Here is a 19,139-nt window from a genome sequence, read left to right as displayed (position 1 = left end):
TAATACTATGTTGAATAGCAGTGGTGATAGTGGACATCCCTGCCATGTTGCTGACCTAAGGGGGAAAGCTCTGTTTCTCCCCATTGAGAATGATATTCGCTGTGGGCTTTTCATAGATGGCTTTTATGATATTGAGGTATGTACCCTCTATCCCTACACTCTGAAGAATTTTAATCAAGAAAGGATGCTGCATTTTGTCAGATGCTTTCTTTGCATCTATTGAGAGGGTCTTATGGTTCTTGTTCTTTCTTTTATTAATGTATGACATTGATTTGCAGATGTTGAACCAACCTTGCAGCCCAGGAATAAATCCCACTTGCTCATGGTGAATAATCCTTTTAATGTACTGTTGGATCCTACTGGATAGTATTTTGGTGAGAATTTTTGCATCCATGTTCATCAGGGATATTGGTCTGTAATTCTTCTTTTTGATGGGGTCTTTAGTTTTGGGATCAAGGTAATGGTGGCCTCATAAAATGAGTTTGAAAGTTTTCCTTCCATTTCTATTTTTTGGAACAGTTTCAGAAGAATAGGTATTAATTCCTCTTTAAATGTTTGGTAGAATTCCCCTGGGAAACCATCTGGCCCTGGGCTCCTGTTGGGAGAGTTTTGATTACTGCCTCAATTTCCGTACTGGTTATGAGTCTGTTCAGGTTTTCTATTTCTTCCTGGTTCAGTTTTTGTAGTTTATAGGTCTCTAGGAATGCATCCATTTCTTCCAGATTGTCTAATTTGCTGGCATGTAGTTGCCCATAATATGTTCTTATAATTGTTTGTATTTCTTTGGTGTTGGTTGTGATCTCTCCTCTTTCATTCGTTATTTTATTTATTTGGGTCATTTCTCTTTTCTTTTTGATAAGTCTGGCCAGGGGTTTATCAATCTTATTCTTTCAAAGAACCAGCTCCTAGTTTCATTGATCTGTTCTACTCTTCTTTTGGTTTCTATTTCATGGATTTCTGCTCTGATCTTTATTATTTCTCTTCTGCTGGGTTTAGGCTTTATTTACTGTTCTTTCTCCACCTCGTTTAGGTGTATGGTTAGGTTGTGTATTTGAGACTGTTCTTGTTTCTTGAGAATGGCTTGTATTGCTATCTACTTTCCTCTTAGGACTGCCTTTGCTGTATCCCAAAGATTTTCAACAGTTGTGTTTTCATTTGTTTCCATGAATTTTTTAAATTCTTGTAATTTCCTGGTTGACCCATTCATTCTTTAGTAGGATGCTCTTTAGCCTCCATGTATTTGAGTTCTTTCTGACTTTCCTCTTGTGATTGTTCTAGTTTCAAAGCATTGTGGTCTAAAAATATGCAGGGAATGATCCCAGTCTTTTGATACCGGTGAGACCTGATTTGTGACCTAGGATATGATCTATTCTGGATAATGTTCCATGGGCACTAGAGAAGAATGTGTATTCTGTTGCTTTGGGATGGAATGTTCTGAATATATCTGTGAAGTCCATTTGGTCCAGTGTGTCATTTAAAGCCTTTATTTCCTTGTTGATCCTTTGCTTAGATAATCTGTCCATTTCAGTGAGGGGGGTGTTAAAGTCCCCTACTGTTATTGTATTGTCAATGTGTTTCTTTGATTTTGTTATTAATTGGCTTACATAATTGGCTGCTCCCATGTTAGGGGCATAGATATTTACAATTGTTAGATCTTCTTGTTGGATAGACCCTTTAAGTAGGATATAGTGTCCTTCCTCATCTCTTATTTTAGTCTTTGGTTTAAAATCTAATTTGTCTGATATAAGGATTGCCACCCCAGCTTTCTTTTGATGTCCATTAGCATGGTAAATGGTTTTCCACCTCCTCACTTTCAATCTGAAGGTGTCTTTGGGTCTAAAATGAGTCTCTTGCAGGCAGCATATCGATGGGTTTTGTTTTTTTTATCCAGTCTGATACCCTGTGTCTTTTGATTGGGGCATTTAGCCTATTTACATTCAGGGTAACTATTGAAAGATACGAATTTAGTGCCATTTTATTGCCTGTAAGGTGACTGTTACTGTATATTGTCTCTGTTCCTTTCTGGTCTATGTTGCTTTTAGGCTCTCTCTTTGCTTAGAGGACCCCTTTCAATATTGCTTGTAGGGCTAGTTTGGTGTTTGTAAATTCTTTTAGTATTTGTTTGTCTTGGAAGCTTTTTATCTCTCCTTCTATTTTCAGTGACAGCCTAGCTGGGTGTAGTATTCTTGGCTGCATATTTTCTCGGTTAGTGCTCTGAATATATCATGCCAGTCCTTTCTGGCCTGCCAGGTCTCTGTGGATAGGTCTGTTGCCAATCTAATGTTTCTACCGTTGTAGGTTACAGACCTCTTGTCCCGAGCTGCTTTCAGGATCTTCTCTTTTTCTCTCAGACTTGTAAGTTTTACAATTAGATGTCAGGGTGTTGACCTATTTTTATTGATTTTGAGGGGGTTCTCTGTGCCTCTTGGAGTTTGATGCCTGTTTCCTTCCCCAAATTAGGGAAGTTCTCTGCTGTAATTTGCTCCAGTATGCCTTCTGCCCCTCTCTCTCTTTCTTCTTCTTCTGGGATCCCAATTATTCTAATGTTGTTTCATCTTATGGTATCACTTATCTCTCGAATTCTGCCCTCATGATCCAGTAGTTGTTTATCTCTCTTTTTCTCAGCTTCTTTATTTTCCATCATTTGGTCTTCTATATCACTGATTCTCTCTTCTGCCTCATTTATCCTAGCAGTTAGAGCCTCCATTTATGATTGCACCTCATTAATAGCCTTTTTGATTTCGACTTGGTTAGATTTTAGTTCTTTTATTTCACCAGAAAGGGATTCTCTAGTATCTTCCATGCTTTTTTCAAGCCCAGCTAGTATCTTTATAATCATCATTCTGAACTCTAGTTCCGACATCTTACTAATGTCCGTATTGATTAGGTCCCTGGCAGTCGGTACTGCCTCTTGTTCTTTTTTTTGAGGTGAGTTTTTCCATCTTGTCATTTTGTCTAGAGGAGAATAGATGAATGAGAGAACAAAATGCTAAAAGGGTAACAACGACTGCAGAAAAACATACACCAAACAAATCGGAAGAGACCTGAAACCAGGGGGAAAAGAAAGGGAAAGAAAAAAAAAGAATATGATCAGGTTGGTGAATAGGTCAGTGCCAAACACTAGATTTTGGGCATATTTTGGTCTGTTAGAAGAAATAGCTTCCCAAAATTTTAAAGAAAGAAAAACTTATATATGTATAAAAATAAGGGTAAATACAATGAAGGGATGAAATCTGACTGTAAAGATGAAAATTATAAAAGATTTTATAAAAGTAATTGATAAGTTGGTTGAAAAAAGAAAGAAGAAAAATTTTTTTAAAAAGTGGGGGAGAGAATGTGATCAGGCAGGAGACTAGAACAAAACCATACACTAGAGATTTAGGGTGTATTTTGGTCTGTTAGAAGAAACTGTATCCCAAAATTTTAAAGAGAGAACAACTTATATATATATACAAAAAATAAGGTTAACTACAGTGAAGGGATAGAATATGACTCTAAGAATGAAACTTCAAAATAGATTTTAGAAAAACGAATTGATAAGATGTTGGTTAAAAAAGGGAAAAAGAAAAATTAAAAAAAAAAAATAAAGAAAATTTGAAAAATTAACTTTGAAGGACTAAAGAATCATGGGGAAAAAAGCCATGACTTCTTTGTGCTGTATTCCCCTAGTGCTAGAGTTCTGCAGTTCTCATTGATTGGTAAACTGGGTCTTGGCTGGATGTTCTTGCTGATCTTCTGGCCGGGGTTGGGGCTGTTGTCGTAATTCTCCAATGTTCTTTGCCAGTGGCGGAATTGCCCCACCGTTGCCGGGGGCCAGGCTACGTAATCTCGGGTTTGCTCTTGGTGGCTTTTGTGCCCTGAAAGATTTCTGTACAGCTTTGGAGGACGAGAATGAAAATGGCGGCCTCCCAATCTTGGCTCTGTAGGAGCCGAGAACTTGGGGCCCCACTCCTTAGTGAGCCCCCAGAGAAAAGCAGTCAATCACTCCCGTCTCCAGCCGCACTCTGTGCCCACCCGGCCTGTGACCGAGCGTTTCTATCTCTGGCACCCGGCCCCGTGTGGAGTCTCCAAACCCAGCAGATCCCTGCGGTGCGCTTCCGCACCACTCCTCCCGGGGGAGGAAGGGGAGTTTCCCTGGATCTGCCACTTGTTGGGTCCCTGCTGGAGGAGCAATGGCCCGACTGTGCCATGGATCACAGTTTATGGCAACCCCAAGCTGAGAGCCCACTCCTCGGCTCCATCTCTGCAGCCGGCTTCTCTGCTCTGCTATGTGGGAGCTCTGCCGCACTCAGGCACCCCCAATGTTTCTGTGACTCCGAGGGTCCTGAGACCACACTGTCCCAGCGAGGGTTCCACCTCCCGCTTAGCCACTGGAGCGATGTCCCTCAGCAGAGCAGACTTCTAAAAGTTTCAATTTTGTGCTCTGCTGCTCTATTACTTGCCAGTAGCCAGCTGACAGAGGCTCCCTCTCCCCGTGGTCTATCTTCCCAAATATCGTTGCGGATTCACTTCTCCACACGTCTTACCTTCCAGAAAGTGGTTGCTTTTCTGTTCAGAGAGTTGCTGCTATTCTTTTGTTCAATCTCCTGTTGAGTTTGTAGTTGTTCAGAATGGTTTGATACCTATGTAGCTGAATTCCTGGGACCAAACAAAATTTAGTTCTCCTACTCATCCGCCATCTTGCTCCTCTCTCATATTTTACATCTTTTAATTTTGTGTATCTGTCAACTAATTTTTGTACATATAATTGATTTTACTCCTTTTGTGTTTTAACCTTGATTGTATCTTTGTAATAAATGAATCTATTATCTTTGGTATATGTTTGCTTTGCCTATGAAATTTTTTGCTTTTGTAATTTCCTTTTAGTTATGGCCCCTCCCCCACTTCCCCCCCCCCCCATTCAAGTATTCCCTTTAACATTTCTTGTCAGGCTAGTTTGGTGTTGATGAACTCCTTTAACTTGTTTGGTAAACTCTTTGTCTCCCCTTCTATTCTGAATGATGATCTTGCTTGGGTAGAGTATTCTTTCTTGAGGTTTTTTTCTTTCAATGCTTTTAATATCAGTGCCTTAAAATCATTCCTTTCTGGCCTTCAAAGTTTCTGCTGAAAAATCAGCTCATAGCCTTATGGGATTTCCCTTGTTTATAACTGTTTTCTCTTGCTCCTTTTAAGATTGTCTCTTTATCGTTATTTTTTGCCATTTTAATTATTTTGTGTCTTGTGGACCTCCCTGGGTTCATCTTGTTAGGGGTTCTCTGTGCTTCCTGGATCTGGATGTCTGCTTTCTTCCCCATATTAGGGAAGTTTTCAGCTATTACTTTTTTAAATTTTTTTGCTTTCATCTCTCTCTCAGCCTTCTGGTACCCCTAATAATGTGAATGCTCTTAATGCTTGAAGATGTTGCTGAGTTCCTTCAACTAATTCTCATTTTTTAAATTCTTTTTTCTTTTTGCTGTTCAGCTTGTTTGCTTTTCTTTACCCTTTCAGGTTGCTAATCTGTCCTGCATCCTCTAATCTGTTGATTCCCTCTAGTGTTTTTTCATTTTAGTTATTGTATTCTTCAACTCTGACTGGTTCTTTTGAATATTTACTAGCTCTTTGTGAAGTTCTTCCTGCATTCATTTGCTCTTTTCTCAAGTCTGATGAGTAGCTTTATCACCATTACTTTGAACTCTTTATCAGGCATATTGCTTATCTCAGTTTCATTTAGCTCTTTTTCTGTGATTTTTGTCTTATTCTTTCATTTGGGACATAGTCCTCTGTCCCCTCATTTTGTTTAACTCTCTGTGTTTTTATCTATGTATTAGGTAAATCAGCTACATCTTCTGGTCTTGAAAGTAGTGGCCTTGTGTATAAGAGGGTCTATACCTGCATTTGTTGTTTCTTGTGTTTTTAATGGTGGTCTTTCTAATAGGCATGAGGGATATCTCATGGTTTTAATTTGCATTTCCTCATTAGCCTCTAACTGAAATTTAGCATTTCTCTTATTATGAACATAGGAAATAATCACTGGCATCAGTAATACCAATGATTTTAGCATCCATGGAAATCACTGATATTGTCATATACCAGTAGTGATCATAGGTATCTGAAAATACATTGTGTTCTTCCATACTTTAAAACTTTGTTACTTATTAGACCTCAGGCTTAGCTTTGTTTATTAATGTATTTATAAGGATGCATATATGTTACTATATCACAAGTTTGTTTTTTAAATATTGGACGAATGTTTTTCAGTTTTTTGGAGGGAGGGGTAATCCTGTGTGTTTTAAGTCCTGCATTTAAAAACATTCTATGAAGGAATACATAGTCTTCATCTACCAGAGTGATTCATAATGTGCCACAAAAACACCGCTGAAATGTTCACATATGAAGGGAAAGAGAAAAGCTAGAGAGGAGATGCTGTATGAAATGAAAACAGTTTTTTTTTTTTTTTAAATGGGAGTGACTCAAGTATATTTCTGCTGCTGAGAGAGGGAAGTTAAAGTGTTTAGAGAAGGGGGTGGTAACGAGATCCTGGCCCATGAGAGCTGTGTGAGGAGAGGTGATGATTCAGAGCACAGGTGGCGGGATTAGGTTTGGATAAGAGCAGAAGGTAAAGGCATTTTATCTTCAGTTCTGAGGAATGAATGGGAGCAGGTGGAGGCCAGGTGGGGTCAGGGTGCTGAGTAAATCCTATTTTATAACATTCTTTACTTCCTTTATGGGCAGGAGTCTAGGTCACCTGCTGAGTAAAGTGGTGGAGGAAGGGGCTTGAGGAGCATAGGGAATTTTTTAAGAAAGAATTTTTGAGTATGTCTTGACGTTTAGACAGTATGCTAAAACTTGGGATAGGAGGGTAAATAAGATGGTCCTCTTCACCAAGTAACTATGCCTCTTGGTGAGGAGCACAGACATATAAATAAATTAACACATAAAAGGAAGCAGTGCAATTAGTATGAGGTTGGAGGGCTGGAGGAGGAGGTTAGGGAAGCTGGCATTTGAGCAGATTCAATTTTATTGAGTATAAGATTGCCAGGGAGAAATGAGAAGGGAGAAAGGAGAGCATTTGCAATGGCATGGATGTATGGACAAGCAGGGCTAATTAAAAAAAAAATTATGGAGATATAAATATTCATTTATAAAAATGCATAAATCACAGGCACATAGCTTCATGAATTTTCACAAAGTGAATGCTCCCACATAACGAGCACATAGGTCAAGCAACATCACCACCGACATCACCAGGCGGGGCTGATTTGAAACAGTGAGCATTTGGGAGAGGAGGCTGGAGGGAGGGGCAGGCAAGGTCTTACTGTGTTGGGTTGGGGAGCAGGGTGGGATGGGAAGATGTGGGATGTGAAGATGGACATGGCATGGCTTTTGCCTTTATGGTCAAGGAGTGGTCATCTTTCTACCTGTTCTGCAACATGACTGGCACTTTGTAAAGTTTAGGTTAAGTTGCTGTGTTTATCTTGTTTATTTAGAAAAGAGAGAACTTTCTTACCAAATGATTATGTTATTGTATACATCATATAAGATTTTGGAGGGGTGGTTTAAAAGGCTTATTTGAAAGTTAATTTGTTTTCTCTACTTTCTCTTTTTACTCAGGGATATTATGTGTACCGTGACATGCTAGGAGAAAAAGGAGATTTCATTACTTCACCGGAAATAAGTCAGATCTTTGGGGAGGTAATATTCAATGTAAACTGTAAATGAAAGCAGATCAAGTTGTATTCTTCTATAATATAGCGTTTTACAGCTTTGTTTTTGTGATTCAAGTTTTCTTTCTTTTTTCTTTTTTTTAGTTTTCATTTTTAATCATGCTGAAGGAATAGAGAACAATGGAGGTCTAAAGAGAGAGATAAGTGAAGAAAGAGAGAAAAGATGCAAAACACTAAGGCATTAGTGGGGAGAGACACACTCTACAGCCCCTGCCCAAGATTGCACCATAGTTAGACAAAAGTCTCCTGTGAGAAATTCTGAATTCTTCTTAGGAATTCTAGTTCGTTCATTTCTGCATAAAAACCCCTTGATAAATTTAGATATAGGAAATAGTACAAAAAAGGAAATAGAATCTAGGTATTAAAAAATGTTAATTATGCCTAAAAAGCCACGTAATTATTGAAATCATATGAATATGAAGAAGTGGCATAATCCTATTCCATGTGTTTATTTGCTTTCAAAGACTAACACCTTCCTGTAAGTGATATCCTCTTACCTGTGTTATGAGACCTCTTATGGGGGACTGCCTTTTAACTGTTTTCTCCTGTTATTAAGCTTTCTAAGTGGTGTCTTTTGTAATGTAGTCTCTGTGAAGCTCCTGGGTGTGCATACATACATGTACATATTAAGTAACATACATACATACATACATTGCAAACATTTTGCTTTCTGGCATAAAGTATGTATTTATGTTGAGTTTTATATTGTGGTATACTTTTATATTTTATAATACTTCAGTGTAGTTTTTTTCTTTGTCACAGCTGCTAGGTATATGGTTCATTAGCGAATGGATGGCTACTGGAAAAAATGCAGCTTTCCAACTGGTGGAACTGGGCCCAGGCAGGGGTACTCTCGCAGGAGATATTTTGAGGGTAGGTAATAAAAGAATGGCTTTAGATCCTCACGTACTCACCTGAATCTTTGTTCTTTTGACTTGTTTGCAAACTCCATTGATTTCCTTGGCTTTTGGTCCTACCTCCTTAACAGTCTTTCTCAGCTGAAGTACAATGTCAGAATAATACATGAATTGTAACTTGTTGTCTGTTTGTAATCTAAAAAATGAGGGTGGGAGAGAATGTGAATGGTAAAAGTTTAGAACATTTAGAAGACATTATGGGAGAGTATATTTGTCTTCTAGGTAGGAAAAGTTTTTGAATTATATAAAAAGCAGAAGCCATAAAGGAAAAGATGAATAGAAGGATAATTTCAACTACATTAAAGAATTTTTTTTTTAAGATTTTATTTATTTGTCAGAGAGAGAGAGAGCACAAGCAGGGGGCGCGGCAGGCAGAGGGAGAAGCAGGCTCTCTGCTGAGCGAGGAGCTCGATGTGGGGCTCGATCCCAGAACCCTGGGATCATGACCTGAGCTGAAGGCAGACGCTTAACTGACTGAGTCACCCAGCCGTCCCAAATTTTTTGTTCTTTAAAAAAATTAGGAACTTCTGTTCTTCAAAGACACTGTAAAGAGAGGAACAAGACAAGCCGCCACAGAGTGGGAGGAGTTATTTGCAATACATATAACCAACAAAGAACTGGTAGTTAGAATACATAAAGAATTCCTTTCAGTTGTTAGGATGGTGACATATAACTCGATAGAAAAGTCAGGCTAAAGATGTGAACAGGTCCACCATGAAAGAGGAAATCTACATGGCCAGGAAAAACCAAAAAAATGCTCAGACTGGTTGGGAGTCAGGGAAATGAAAGTTAAAATCACAGTGAGATACTACTATATCCTCAAAATGAGAAGATTTCGCAGCACCAAGGGTTGGTGAGGATGGGGAGATGTGGCACACTGGGGACTCTCATACACTGTTTGTAAGAGTGTAATTTGGCGTAAGCACTTCGAAGTGCTTATTGGGCATCATCTGCCAACGTCAAAGTTCTTACACTGTTTGACCCGGTGGTTTTACTGCTAGGTGTATGCCCTATGGGAATGAGTGCATATACGTACCAGGATACATGTACAAGAAGACAGCATTGTTTAGAATAGCCAAAAAACTGGAAACAACCCAGACGACTATCAGTGGGAAAATAAATCAATAAATTGTGGTACAGTCATACAATGGAATGCCAAGCGTTGTGCAAATGCATGAAGTCACAGCAGAATGCACGATATTCAGATGAAACTCAGCAAATGTTGAGTGAAAACAGCAATTTGTACAAGAATTCGCATCATATGATTGTATTATATGAAATCCCCAAATAGCATTAAACAATATGTGTTTGGTGATACAAACGTGTTCAGTAACATTTATAAAGAAAAAGTGGGAAATTATAAACTCCAGATTGAGAACAGTGGTGACCTTTGACAGTGAGGGAGGACATGGGGGCTCCAATGGGAAGGGTCAGGTCACTCTCCTTTAATCAGATAGCTGATATTTTTCCATGTATTGTTCTTTCTTCCATTCTAAGATTTTCTAAAAACATTAAAAAGGAATGTTTAAAGTACATGACAAGTACTTGTATTAAACTTTTGTTGTTATACTGTTTTGGAATCCAATGGTCTTTTTTAGTTTATCTTAAGTGTATAAAATAAAACACATATTCAGTATACATTTAAATGCCTTGATGCTGTATGATTTTTGCTTGAAATTAGGAATCGAAGGCTTTTAATTTATAAATCTGACAACCTTGATTATATCATATTTGGGAGGTGAAAGAAACCAACCACTGATTTAGGTTTCCGGGGCTCTATTTTATATCTCTTTAAATTGGCAAAGTCATTTGAATATAAAATATTTGATAAGGTTCTCAAATAATACCATCTTGTTTCAAGTACTTTAAAAATCAAGCCCACAGCTCTTAAAATGTATAAAGGATGCTTCCCTAGATCGAGTCCTTAGAACCTTAAAAAGCAAAAGAATTTAAAGGAATGTTAAGAAAATAGACAAAGACATATTTGCAGACTTGTTTTCATTTCTTGATCATAATTTCTGAAAGATTTTTCTCTTGGGAAGTTTTTCTATTTGTAGTTTCATTTCAAAACAAAATTTGGAAAAATCATCTTGTCCTTATTATCAGCCTATACATGCATATTCAGATCTCCAAAGCAGGAGGCAAATCACCAATGAAAATTAAATTCAGATGAAAAATACTATTGATGTACTTTATGCTTTGGCATTGAATTTTTAGCATTAAAATATTGATAAAGTATTAGTATATTCCTTTTTTCCTCATGTTTACAACAGTTATAAAAATGTGTGTAGCTAAGAAAAAATTAAAAATGTGGAAGAATTACCAAGTTAAACTGTCAAGTTTTTAGAGCCACTCAAATTTTATTTCCTGAAGATACAGTTTAAACATCTCAAAGATGAGATTATTTCATAGACATAGCAGCTTTATAAAATCAAGGGTATGTATACAATTTATTGTTTTCTTTTTAGATCCCTTAATCTGCTTATTTATTGGATGTTAAATATTTAATTTTCTTTTATTAGTCAATCTAATTTTTATCATTAAGAAACCAAATTGTGTACTGTTCATCTCTTATGTGGACAATGTATAATAATGGATAGGTTATGATTCTCATAGACTGCTGGAGAGTGGCTTGTGTGAAGAACAAATTCCTCCAAAACCAAATGTTATTCCTGTAACATGAGCAAATTGTTAAGGTAAATGGTTAGAAAAACCCCAAATCTGCTCAACACTTGTATTTTTCCCTTTTTTTGTCTTTAAGAGTCTCATGCTCTACCGACTGAGCTAGCCGGGCACATCCTTTTTTTGTTTTTAGGTGTTCAGTCAGCTTGGATCTGTGCTGAAAAACTGTGACATTTCAATACATCTGGTAGAGGTGAGCAGAAAATTGAGTGAGATTCAAGCATTAACACTGACTGAAGAGAAGATCCCACTAGAGCGAAATGCTGGATCCCCTGTATATATGAAAGGTGTTACAAAATCTGGGATTCCAATCTCATGGTACCGAGATCTGCATGATGTTCCAAAAGGTAATTCTTTTATACGACGTAATGAAATCATTTTGATCGCATCCCATCCCAGCAATGATAGGTGACCAGAGCCACAGAGGACACGCTCATAGAGTTAGTGCTGCCAGGTCCCTTACTCATAGGGAAGAGCTAATCCTTTTCTCGAAAAGAGCACTGTATTAGAAAATAACATGGCTAACAGTAGGAGCAATGAATTTCCTGTGGTTTTGCAGAAACGACAGTGTCGATCTCTGTTGTACCTTTTAGTTTTTCCTGACCCCTCAGAAAGTACTGATGCTGAAGCAGCCCCAGGCAGTGGGGCCTGACGGAAGCAGTGTTAGGTGGGTTTAGTTGAACTGTCTCATCTTTTGAACATTCTTGCTGGCCTTTCGGGGGGATGGAAAATCCCTGCACCGGACAGGCGTCCTGTGTTGATGAGTCCCTGCTCATACCTGCAGGGGTGCTCAGCTCTCGGGGAAGCCACTTCAGCCAGCCCCGGGCTCAGCTGTCTCAGAGATTTTGGGAAGTTCAAGGCCTCTTTGAGCTAACCAATTTGAGTTCTGATTTCTTTCATGCCTGGTGAGGGATAAAAGTTTAAACTGATAATTGTGATAGCCTGTCTGGTCCTGCTGTGTGGGAAATGAGAACAGTAATGTTCTTTTGTCTGTTCTGCAGAGTAGGTGAAGATGTGAATGAGGTGGATGATTCTCTGTAGAGATGGCTGTGCAAACACCACGGGTTCCTACACGGAGAACCAGGCGTTTTCTTTTTGTTCGTGTTCAAATGAATGAATCAAGTATTGCCTTAAAAATGCTGAAACAGTTTTTTTCTTCTGTTTTTAAATAGGACACAGCTTTTATCTAGCACATGAATTTTTTGATGTCCTTCCTGTGCATAAGTTTCAGGTATTGATGGGCTAAAGTCATTAATTGAATAACAAAGGGCCTTATGTTGTAAGAAAAAACATTTATGGTTGTTGAAGTTATTGTTGAAGTTAACTACATTTGGAATTCTGATGAATAGAAGTAATTGAAAAGCAAAAGTGAAGTATTAAGTAGAACCTTCATTCTCTTAGGATAACTAGTAAGAATGCTTAATTCTCCAGGGATAAAGATGTGCGCAGATAGAAGATGGTAAATGGCTAAAGTACAAGGAAGGGTTACATTTTAGCAAATAGCTTTAATATCCAAAGATTAAAATGTTTCCTCACTGAAGTTGAAGTGAGCACATTTAAGATTTGGTGGTAATGTATGCGTACCGTAGTGTCTGAGGCTAAGAGCATGTATTGATTTGTTAGCAAAAGCTTCCGATTCATCCTTCACAGTCTGTTCTCCATTATTGGGAGCACTTGCCATGCGCTCATTTTATCCCTACGGCTCCGCCTCTTATCCAGCCAACACCAGTAGTTTGCGCCTTCCAGTATTGCCTTGAAATAATTTTCAGTGGTAAAGTACTCTGTAAATGTTAGTCATCTGTCATATATGGTAGGGGGAGAAAAATAGTTATTTTTAGTTAGAGGCAATTCTGAGAAAAAAACTGGTAAAAATTTGTTTTTATGCATTATTTTGTGTTTAGAAAACCCCACAAGGATGGCGAGAAGTATTCATTGATATCGATCCACAGGTTTCTGATAAGCTGAGGTTTGTTTTGGCGCCTTGTGTCACACCAGCAGAAGTCTTCATACAAGTAGGAAGTTTTTCTTCTTAGTTTATTGCCAACCAAATCTTCATAGTCTTATTTTCTGAGTTCCTGTTTTAGCGTTCCTTGACAGGGGCAAGGGGAGAGTTGCTCATAACATGTGAGGTGCTTTTTATTAGTAGTGAAAAGTGCAGAGGATCTCGAATCAGGAGCCTGGTTCAGATTATCTCTGGACTGCGTGACTTGAATGTAATGTGAGAAGGAAGTTAGTAAGCGCTTACTCAAGCAAGTCCCTTACCTTCTCCCTTTCCCTCAGTTCCCTGTGGCACGGTCAGAGTATTGTCTACCTGACCCGAAGAGCTTGAGGTCTGTGAAAACAATTATTTATTGAGTACTTTGTATGTATTACTCTGAATTTTCTCATTTAATTCTCAAAACAACTACTGTCAGAATGGTATATTTACTGCTGCTTTTTTGTTGACCTCAAGGAATAATCATAAGAGCCTTTCTATCTTGGGGTCATGTTTAGGGGTTCAAAAAACCTTTTACTTGTCAGGAATGTTTGGGCTTTAGATTGCTTGTTTTATTTATTTTTATTTTTTAAAATCTTTTAAAGAATGGTGATAATTTTTAATAGTTTACAGCTATAGTATCAAGTCTTATATGTGTAAATATAGTTACAGACAATATCCATATGGCAAAATATCTACCTCTAGACAGACAAAAAATATCTTTGCAACTAAATTAACTAACAGCTTCAAGTAATCATGAAGAAAAACAGAAGGTGTGGTAATTTTTCATCTAAAGTGACTATGGCCTATATTAGGGGCTCTTGGGTGGCTCAGTCGGTTAAGCATCTTGCCTTTGGCTCAGGTCATGATCCGGGGACTTGGGATTGAGCCCCACAGCGGGAAGTCTGTTTCTCCCTCTCCCCTCCCCCTGCTCATGTTCTCTTCTCTCCCTCAAATAAATAAAATCTTAAAAAAAAAAAATAAAGTGACAATAGCCTGTATTAAAACATTCTTACTGTAAGAGTTCAAATAGTTATGAAAGCCTTGTCTCATAACCTAAAAATATAACTTTAATATACATTTTCAAAACTAACAAAAAATATTTTAATTATAGATAGGTAAAATAAATAAGATTATTCTTGTTGAAAATCAGTCATGACATTATGTATGTATTTGGGGACTTTGTTGGTAGCCTGGCCTTTTAACAATAAAAAAGTGAAATTCATGAAACCTTTCTAAGAATCTACATATTAGGGGCGCCTGGGTGGCTCAGTCGGTTAAGCGGCTGCCTTCGGCTCAGGTCATGATCCCGGGATCCTGGGGTCGAGCCCTGCATTGGGCTCCTTCCTCGGCAGGGAGCCTGCTTCTCCCTCTCCCTCTGCCTGCCACTCCACCTGCTTGTGCTCTCCCTCTCTATCTCTGTCAAATAAATAATAAAAAAAAAAAAATCTTAAAAAAAAAAAAAAAGAATCTACATATTATTCTAATGCAAATTACATATAAGTATATGGGGTTTTCATTCTGGATGAGCAATCCATTCTCTTTTTTTAAAAAAGTATATCCCAACTATGTAAAACATGCTTAATTTACTCTTAAAAGATCACTTCTTATAAGCTATACACTGACTAGTATGAGAAAGGGCATTTTACAGATTTTAGAAACTTCTTTAGATGGGGTGACTGGGCAGCTCAGTTGGTTAAGCATCTGACTTTTAATTTTGGCTCAGGTCATGATCTCAGGGTTGTGAGATTGAGCCCAGCATCAGGCTCATGCACTGGCGTGGAGTCTGCTTAAGATTCTGTCTCCCCGCCCCCCCCACCCCTCCCACCCTGCTCTCTCTTTAAAAAAAAGAAAGAAAAAAAAAAACATTCATTTTCTTATCAAGTTACTTTAGAGTATTTGTTTTACTAAGCTTTAATTACAGCAGTTAAAAGTCTAAATCACATTTTTCCCATTATTTCTCATACAAAATCCCCATGCTCCTTAAGTTTTAACATTCTACCTGCAAGAATCTTACTGGACCTGAATAACCTCTGTATGACCTACAGGAACATAATTCAGTGAAGGCCATCTGAACAGAATAGATTGCCTGTTTTAAAAAGGTCTGCTTTCTGGACCATAACTAACAACTTCTTCCTCAGAAGTTACTCGCTTCAAAAGCACTGGAGCTTTTTTTTTTTTTTTTTTAAAGATTTTATTTATTTGTTGGAGAGCAAGATGCAGGCTCCCCACTGAGCAAGAAGCCTGTTTCGGAACTCGATCCCAGGACCCTGGGGATCATGCTCAGGTAGCCGCTTAACAGACTGAGCCACCCAGGCGTCCCAGCACAGGAGCTTTTAAACATGAACCTATCAATTAAGCTTTTTTTGCAGAGCATAAGTAAGTTAAAATATCAGTCTGAGTACTTGCGAACATCTCTATTTTTTCATATTCTGGCTACCCCGCTTTACCTGAATGACGAGCAAATTCATAGCTACCAAGAGCTGACTCCTTGGCCCTGGGAGATGTGATTGTTTTTAGTTCTTGACTTTGGTAGTACTCACTTATGAAAGAGGGAGCGGTGATTTTTCCCTCTCATTTGGATGGGGCGAATGGTAACAGAATCTGCGGTGTTGAAGAGTGGTCTAGAATGTCAGCATTGTATGCTGGGGTATGTCAGCTTATGCCTTAAGTGGCTCACCTCATGTTTTTACAGTTCAACCACAGTGATTTATTTAATAGAACTGGGGGCTAAGTAGTTTATTGTTTGATTTAACCCTCCCAATAAGCCTAGTAGATACAGAATGAGGAAACACTGAGAATTTAACTTGTTTCTAGTTTTAAGTAGTAGGAAGAGCAGAGGCTCAAGAGCTAAGTGTGTGTGACTCCATACCTCTTAGCTCTGTGCCATTTATAGGCAAGATCAGGGCAGGTTACTTCTCCTATTTTTTTTTTAATTATTAAAGATTTATTTATTTTAGAGAATGCATGAGCCTGTACAAGTGGGGGAGAGGGAGAGAGGGAATCCTCAAGCCGACTCCCTGCTGAGCGGGGAGCCCAATGGAGGGCTCCATCCCAGGACCCTGAGATCATGACCTGAGCTGAAGGCAGTCACTTAACTGACTGAGCCACCCAGGCACCCAGTACGTCATTTTTAATAGGGTGTTAGGAAGGAGCAAAAGGTACTGTATATTTTCATAATGAAGAAAAGTTTTACTGTATATTTTCATAATGAAGAAAAAAGTTTTTTCCCATTTTCTCAGGGATTAGGAAATTTCCTATGTACTGGTCAATTGACAAGTTACAATACTGTCATTTCACTTTTTAGATTAATAGGCACTTATTGAGGACCCTTTAGTAAATAGTTGAACATCTTGGGAAATTAGGGCCTCAGGTACATTGCAAGTTTATAAGCTGAGGTTTCTAAATAGAGGGTGTATCACTGGAATACCTTTTGCCCCAGCAGAAGGCATCATAATATACTTGCTTGCTAGGGTCTGTTATATCGGGTTTTGTATCATTTGCTCTTCCAGCACAAATTTTTGAGTGTTATTTGCCAGGCACTGTTCTAGGCAGACAAAAATTCCTTTCCCACGCATTTAACCCAGGGAAATATATTTATATGAATTATGAGAGTAATATCACTATAAATAAAATGATAATGTTGGTCATCTAGGAGTTTGGGAGAGCATATGCCTTTTTATAAAAAGATTAAAATTAAAATATCTGTAAACTTAGTAAACGGCATCAAAGCACTAGGGAGTTCTGTATAATAAAAAGGATATCCTGTGAAAGGTTGAATGTAGACAACATAATACACATTGAGAAGGAACTTATTTTTATTGTAACTAAGAAATGCTCGTTGTAGAAAAACCCTAAGGAAACTGTTCTTTCCAGTGCTGCATTTTGATTCACCTGTTCCCTTATTAGCGTGATGAAATGAGGGACCACGTGGAAGTGTGTCCTGAGGCTGGCATTATCATTCAGGAGCTTTCTCAGCGCATTGCGCTAACCGGAGGGGCTGCACTGATTGCCGATTATGGTCACGACGGAACGAAGACAGATACCTTCAGAGTATGTATGACTCAGTAACATGACTTACCATAAGTTCACTGGTATCATCTACTAAGTTGTTAGGTTTGAAGCTCATTGAAGATCTTTACCTTTGGTTTCTACGATGCCTGGCCTTGTAATTTTACATTATTCGTAAAGAGTATTAATTCATATTATTATAATTGCCCTTAACCATAGGATCTCACTGTCCAGACTGGCCTTGGAGCAGGGTCTGAATCGTCTACATTCTTCAGCTGCAGAACCTGGGTCTGCATAGATCCTACTTAGCATCCGAGTAATACATACGGGAAGATTTGTAGATTTGATCTAGCTACTATGATCAGACTTTCCCTATCATATTTTCAATCTTTTTTCCTTTCTAGAAGTATTCTTTAATTCTTCCTAAGCATCCTTTATGTTTTTTTAAAATTTTTTTTAAAGATTTTATTTGACAGAGAGAGATAGCGAGAGCAGGAACACAAGTAGGGGGAGTGGGAGAGGGAGAAGCAGGCTTCCCGCGGAGCAGGGAGCCCGATGCGAGGCTCGATCCCAGGACCCTGGGATCATGACCTGAGCCAAAGGCAGACACTTGACGACTGAGCCACCCAGGCACCCCACATCCTTTATGTTCTTTATCAATTGTGTTCAATGTACTTTAATTGAAATACATTTAACTGGATACTACTATTAGTCATTTTCTAGATCTGTGGTTCTCAATTTCTGATTTTATTGTAACTAAAGAAAAAAACCCTGGAGTTTTTTTTAAAAAGTCTGATTCCCTAGCCTTACCTCCAGCATTCTGATTCAGTAGGTCTGGGCAGAGCGCAGTAACATGGTCTCAGGTGATTCTGATGCATGTAGTTGATGGATACACCTTGTCAAACACCACCTAGAATCTGGTGAAAGTTTAGCTTGATTCTAGTAAGAAACAAGTTAACTTACGTGGAGAACTGATGGGATCTCCGATGAGATCTCTACTCCATCACCATGAGCAGTAATGAAATGTGAAAGGCAGCCATTTGCAGGCACTCCAGTGTCGCCCTTTATATTGGATTTTCCACGTAGCATCTCATTTGAGGAAAGGGTGCTACTATATAGAGAGTTTGTAAACCACTGCCTTAGGCTATGTTTTTCTTTCTAGGAGTTATGTAAAATGTACTAAAATGATAGCATTTCTTTAATCTTGATAATGATAACCACAAAGGGACAAAAACTCACCATTTTTAAAATTACAAATTATGTTCAAGGGGTTTTGTGGCCACAAGCTCCATGACGTCCTGACTGCCCCAGGAACAGCGGACCTCACAGCCGATGTGGACTTCAGTTATCTGCGCAGAATGGCAGAGGGAGAAGTAGCTTCTCTGGGGCCAATAAAACAACAGACATTTTTAAAAAATATGGGCATTGATGTCCGGCTGAAGGTAATGATTTATTTCATGATCATTAAATATTTTAATTTTGTAGTATTTCACAAAAATGTTTCAAATAATACATCCCCCCCTCCCCCCCGTGCTCTTCTCCGTCAGCAGGCCCTGGGTATTGTAGTCTTTCTGGTAGCATAGGGCCTGGTGCAGCCGTGCTGCCCGGGGTGGGGCCGCTGTGCACGCCCCTGCATCTCCACACAAGCCAGAACGAAGACTTTCAAATAGTGTTCATGTCCAGTAAGAAAACTTGACCATGGGGCGCCTGGGTGGTTCAGTTGGTTAAGCGACTGCCTTCGGCTCAGGTCATGATCCTGGAGTCCCGGGATCGAGTCCCGCGTCGGGCTCCCTGCTCAGCGAGGAGCCTGCTTCTCCCTCTGACCCTCCCCCCTCTCATGTACTCTCTCTC

The 19,139-nt window shown here is 38.8% G+C and overlaps 1 protein-coding gene across 2 annotated transcripts in view; it reads left to right on the top strand.

The window, feature by feature from the left end:
* The window catches only part of NDUFAF7 (NADH:ubiquinone oxidoreductase complex assembly factor 7), a 29,865-nt gene that overhangs the window by 10,053 nt on the left and 673 nt on the right, over positions 1–19,139 (top strand). Inside the window, exons 3-9 of one of the 2 annotated variants that reach the window (XM_006737453.3) lie at positions 7,591–7,671; positions 8,466–8,576; positions 11,436–11,649; positions 12,475–12,533; positions 13,204–13,314; positions 17,187–17,330; positions 18,557–18,730. In XM_006737453.3, coding sequence (XP_006737516.1) covers positions 7,591–7,671; positions 8,466–8,576; positions 11,436–11,649; positions 12,475–12,533; positions 13,204–13,314; positions 17,187–17,330; positions 18,557–18,730 — 894 coding nt within the window. The remainder of the gene's footprint in view (positions 1–7,590; positions 7,672–8,465; positions 8,577–11,435; positions 11,650–12,474; positions 12,534–13,203; positions 13,315–17,186; positions 17,331–18,556; positions 18,731–19,139) is intronic. The other variant, XM_081796910.1, reaches the window with a different exon arrangement.

This window comes from Leptonychotes weddellii, chromosome 10 (genome assembly GCF_054177405.1).
Source record: "Leptonychotes weddellii isolate Sample4059 chromosome 10, ASM5417740v2, whole genome shotgun sequence".
Lineage (NCBI taxonomy): Eukaryota > Metazoa > Chordata > Mammalia > Carnivora > Phocidae > Leptonychotes > Leptonychotes weddellii.
Note: the sequence above shows the minus strand (reverse complement) of the source record. Positions and strands in the feature narration are given on the sequence as shown.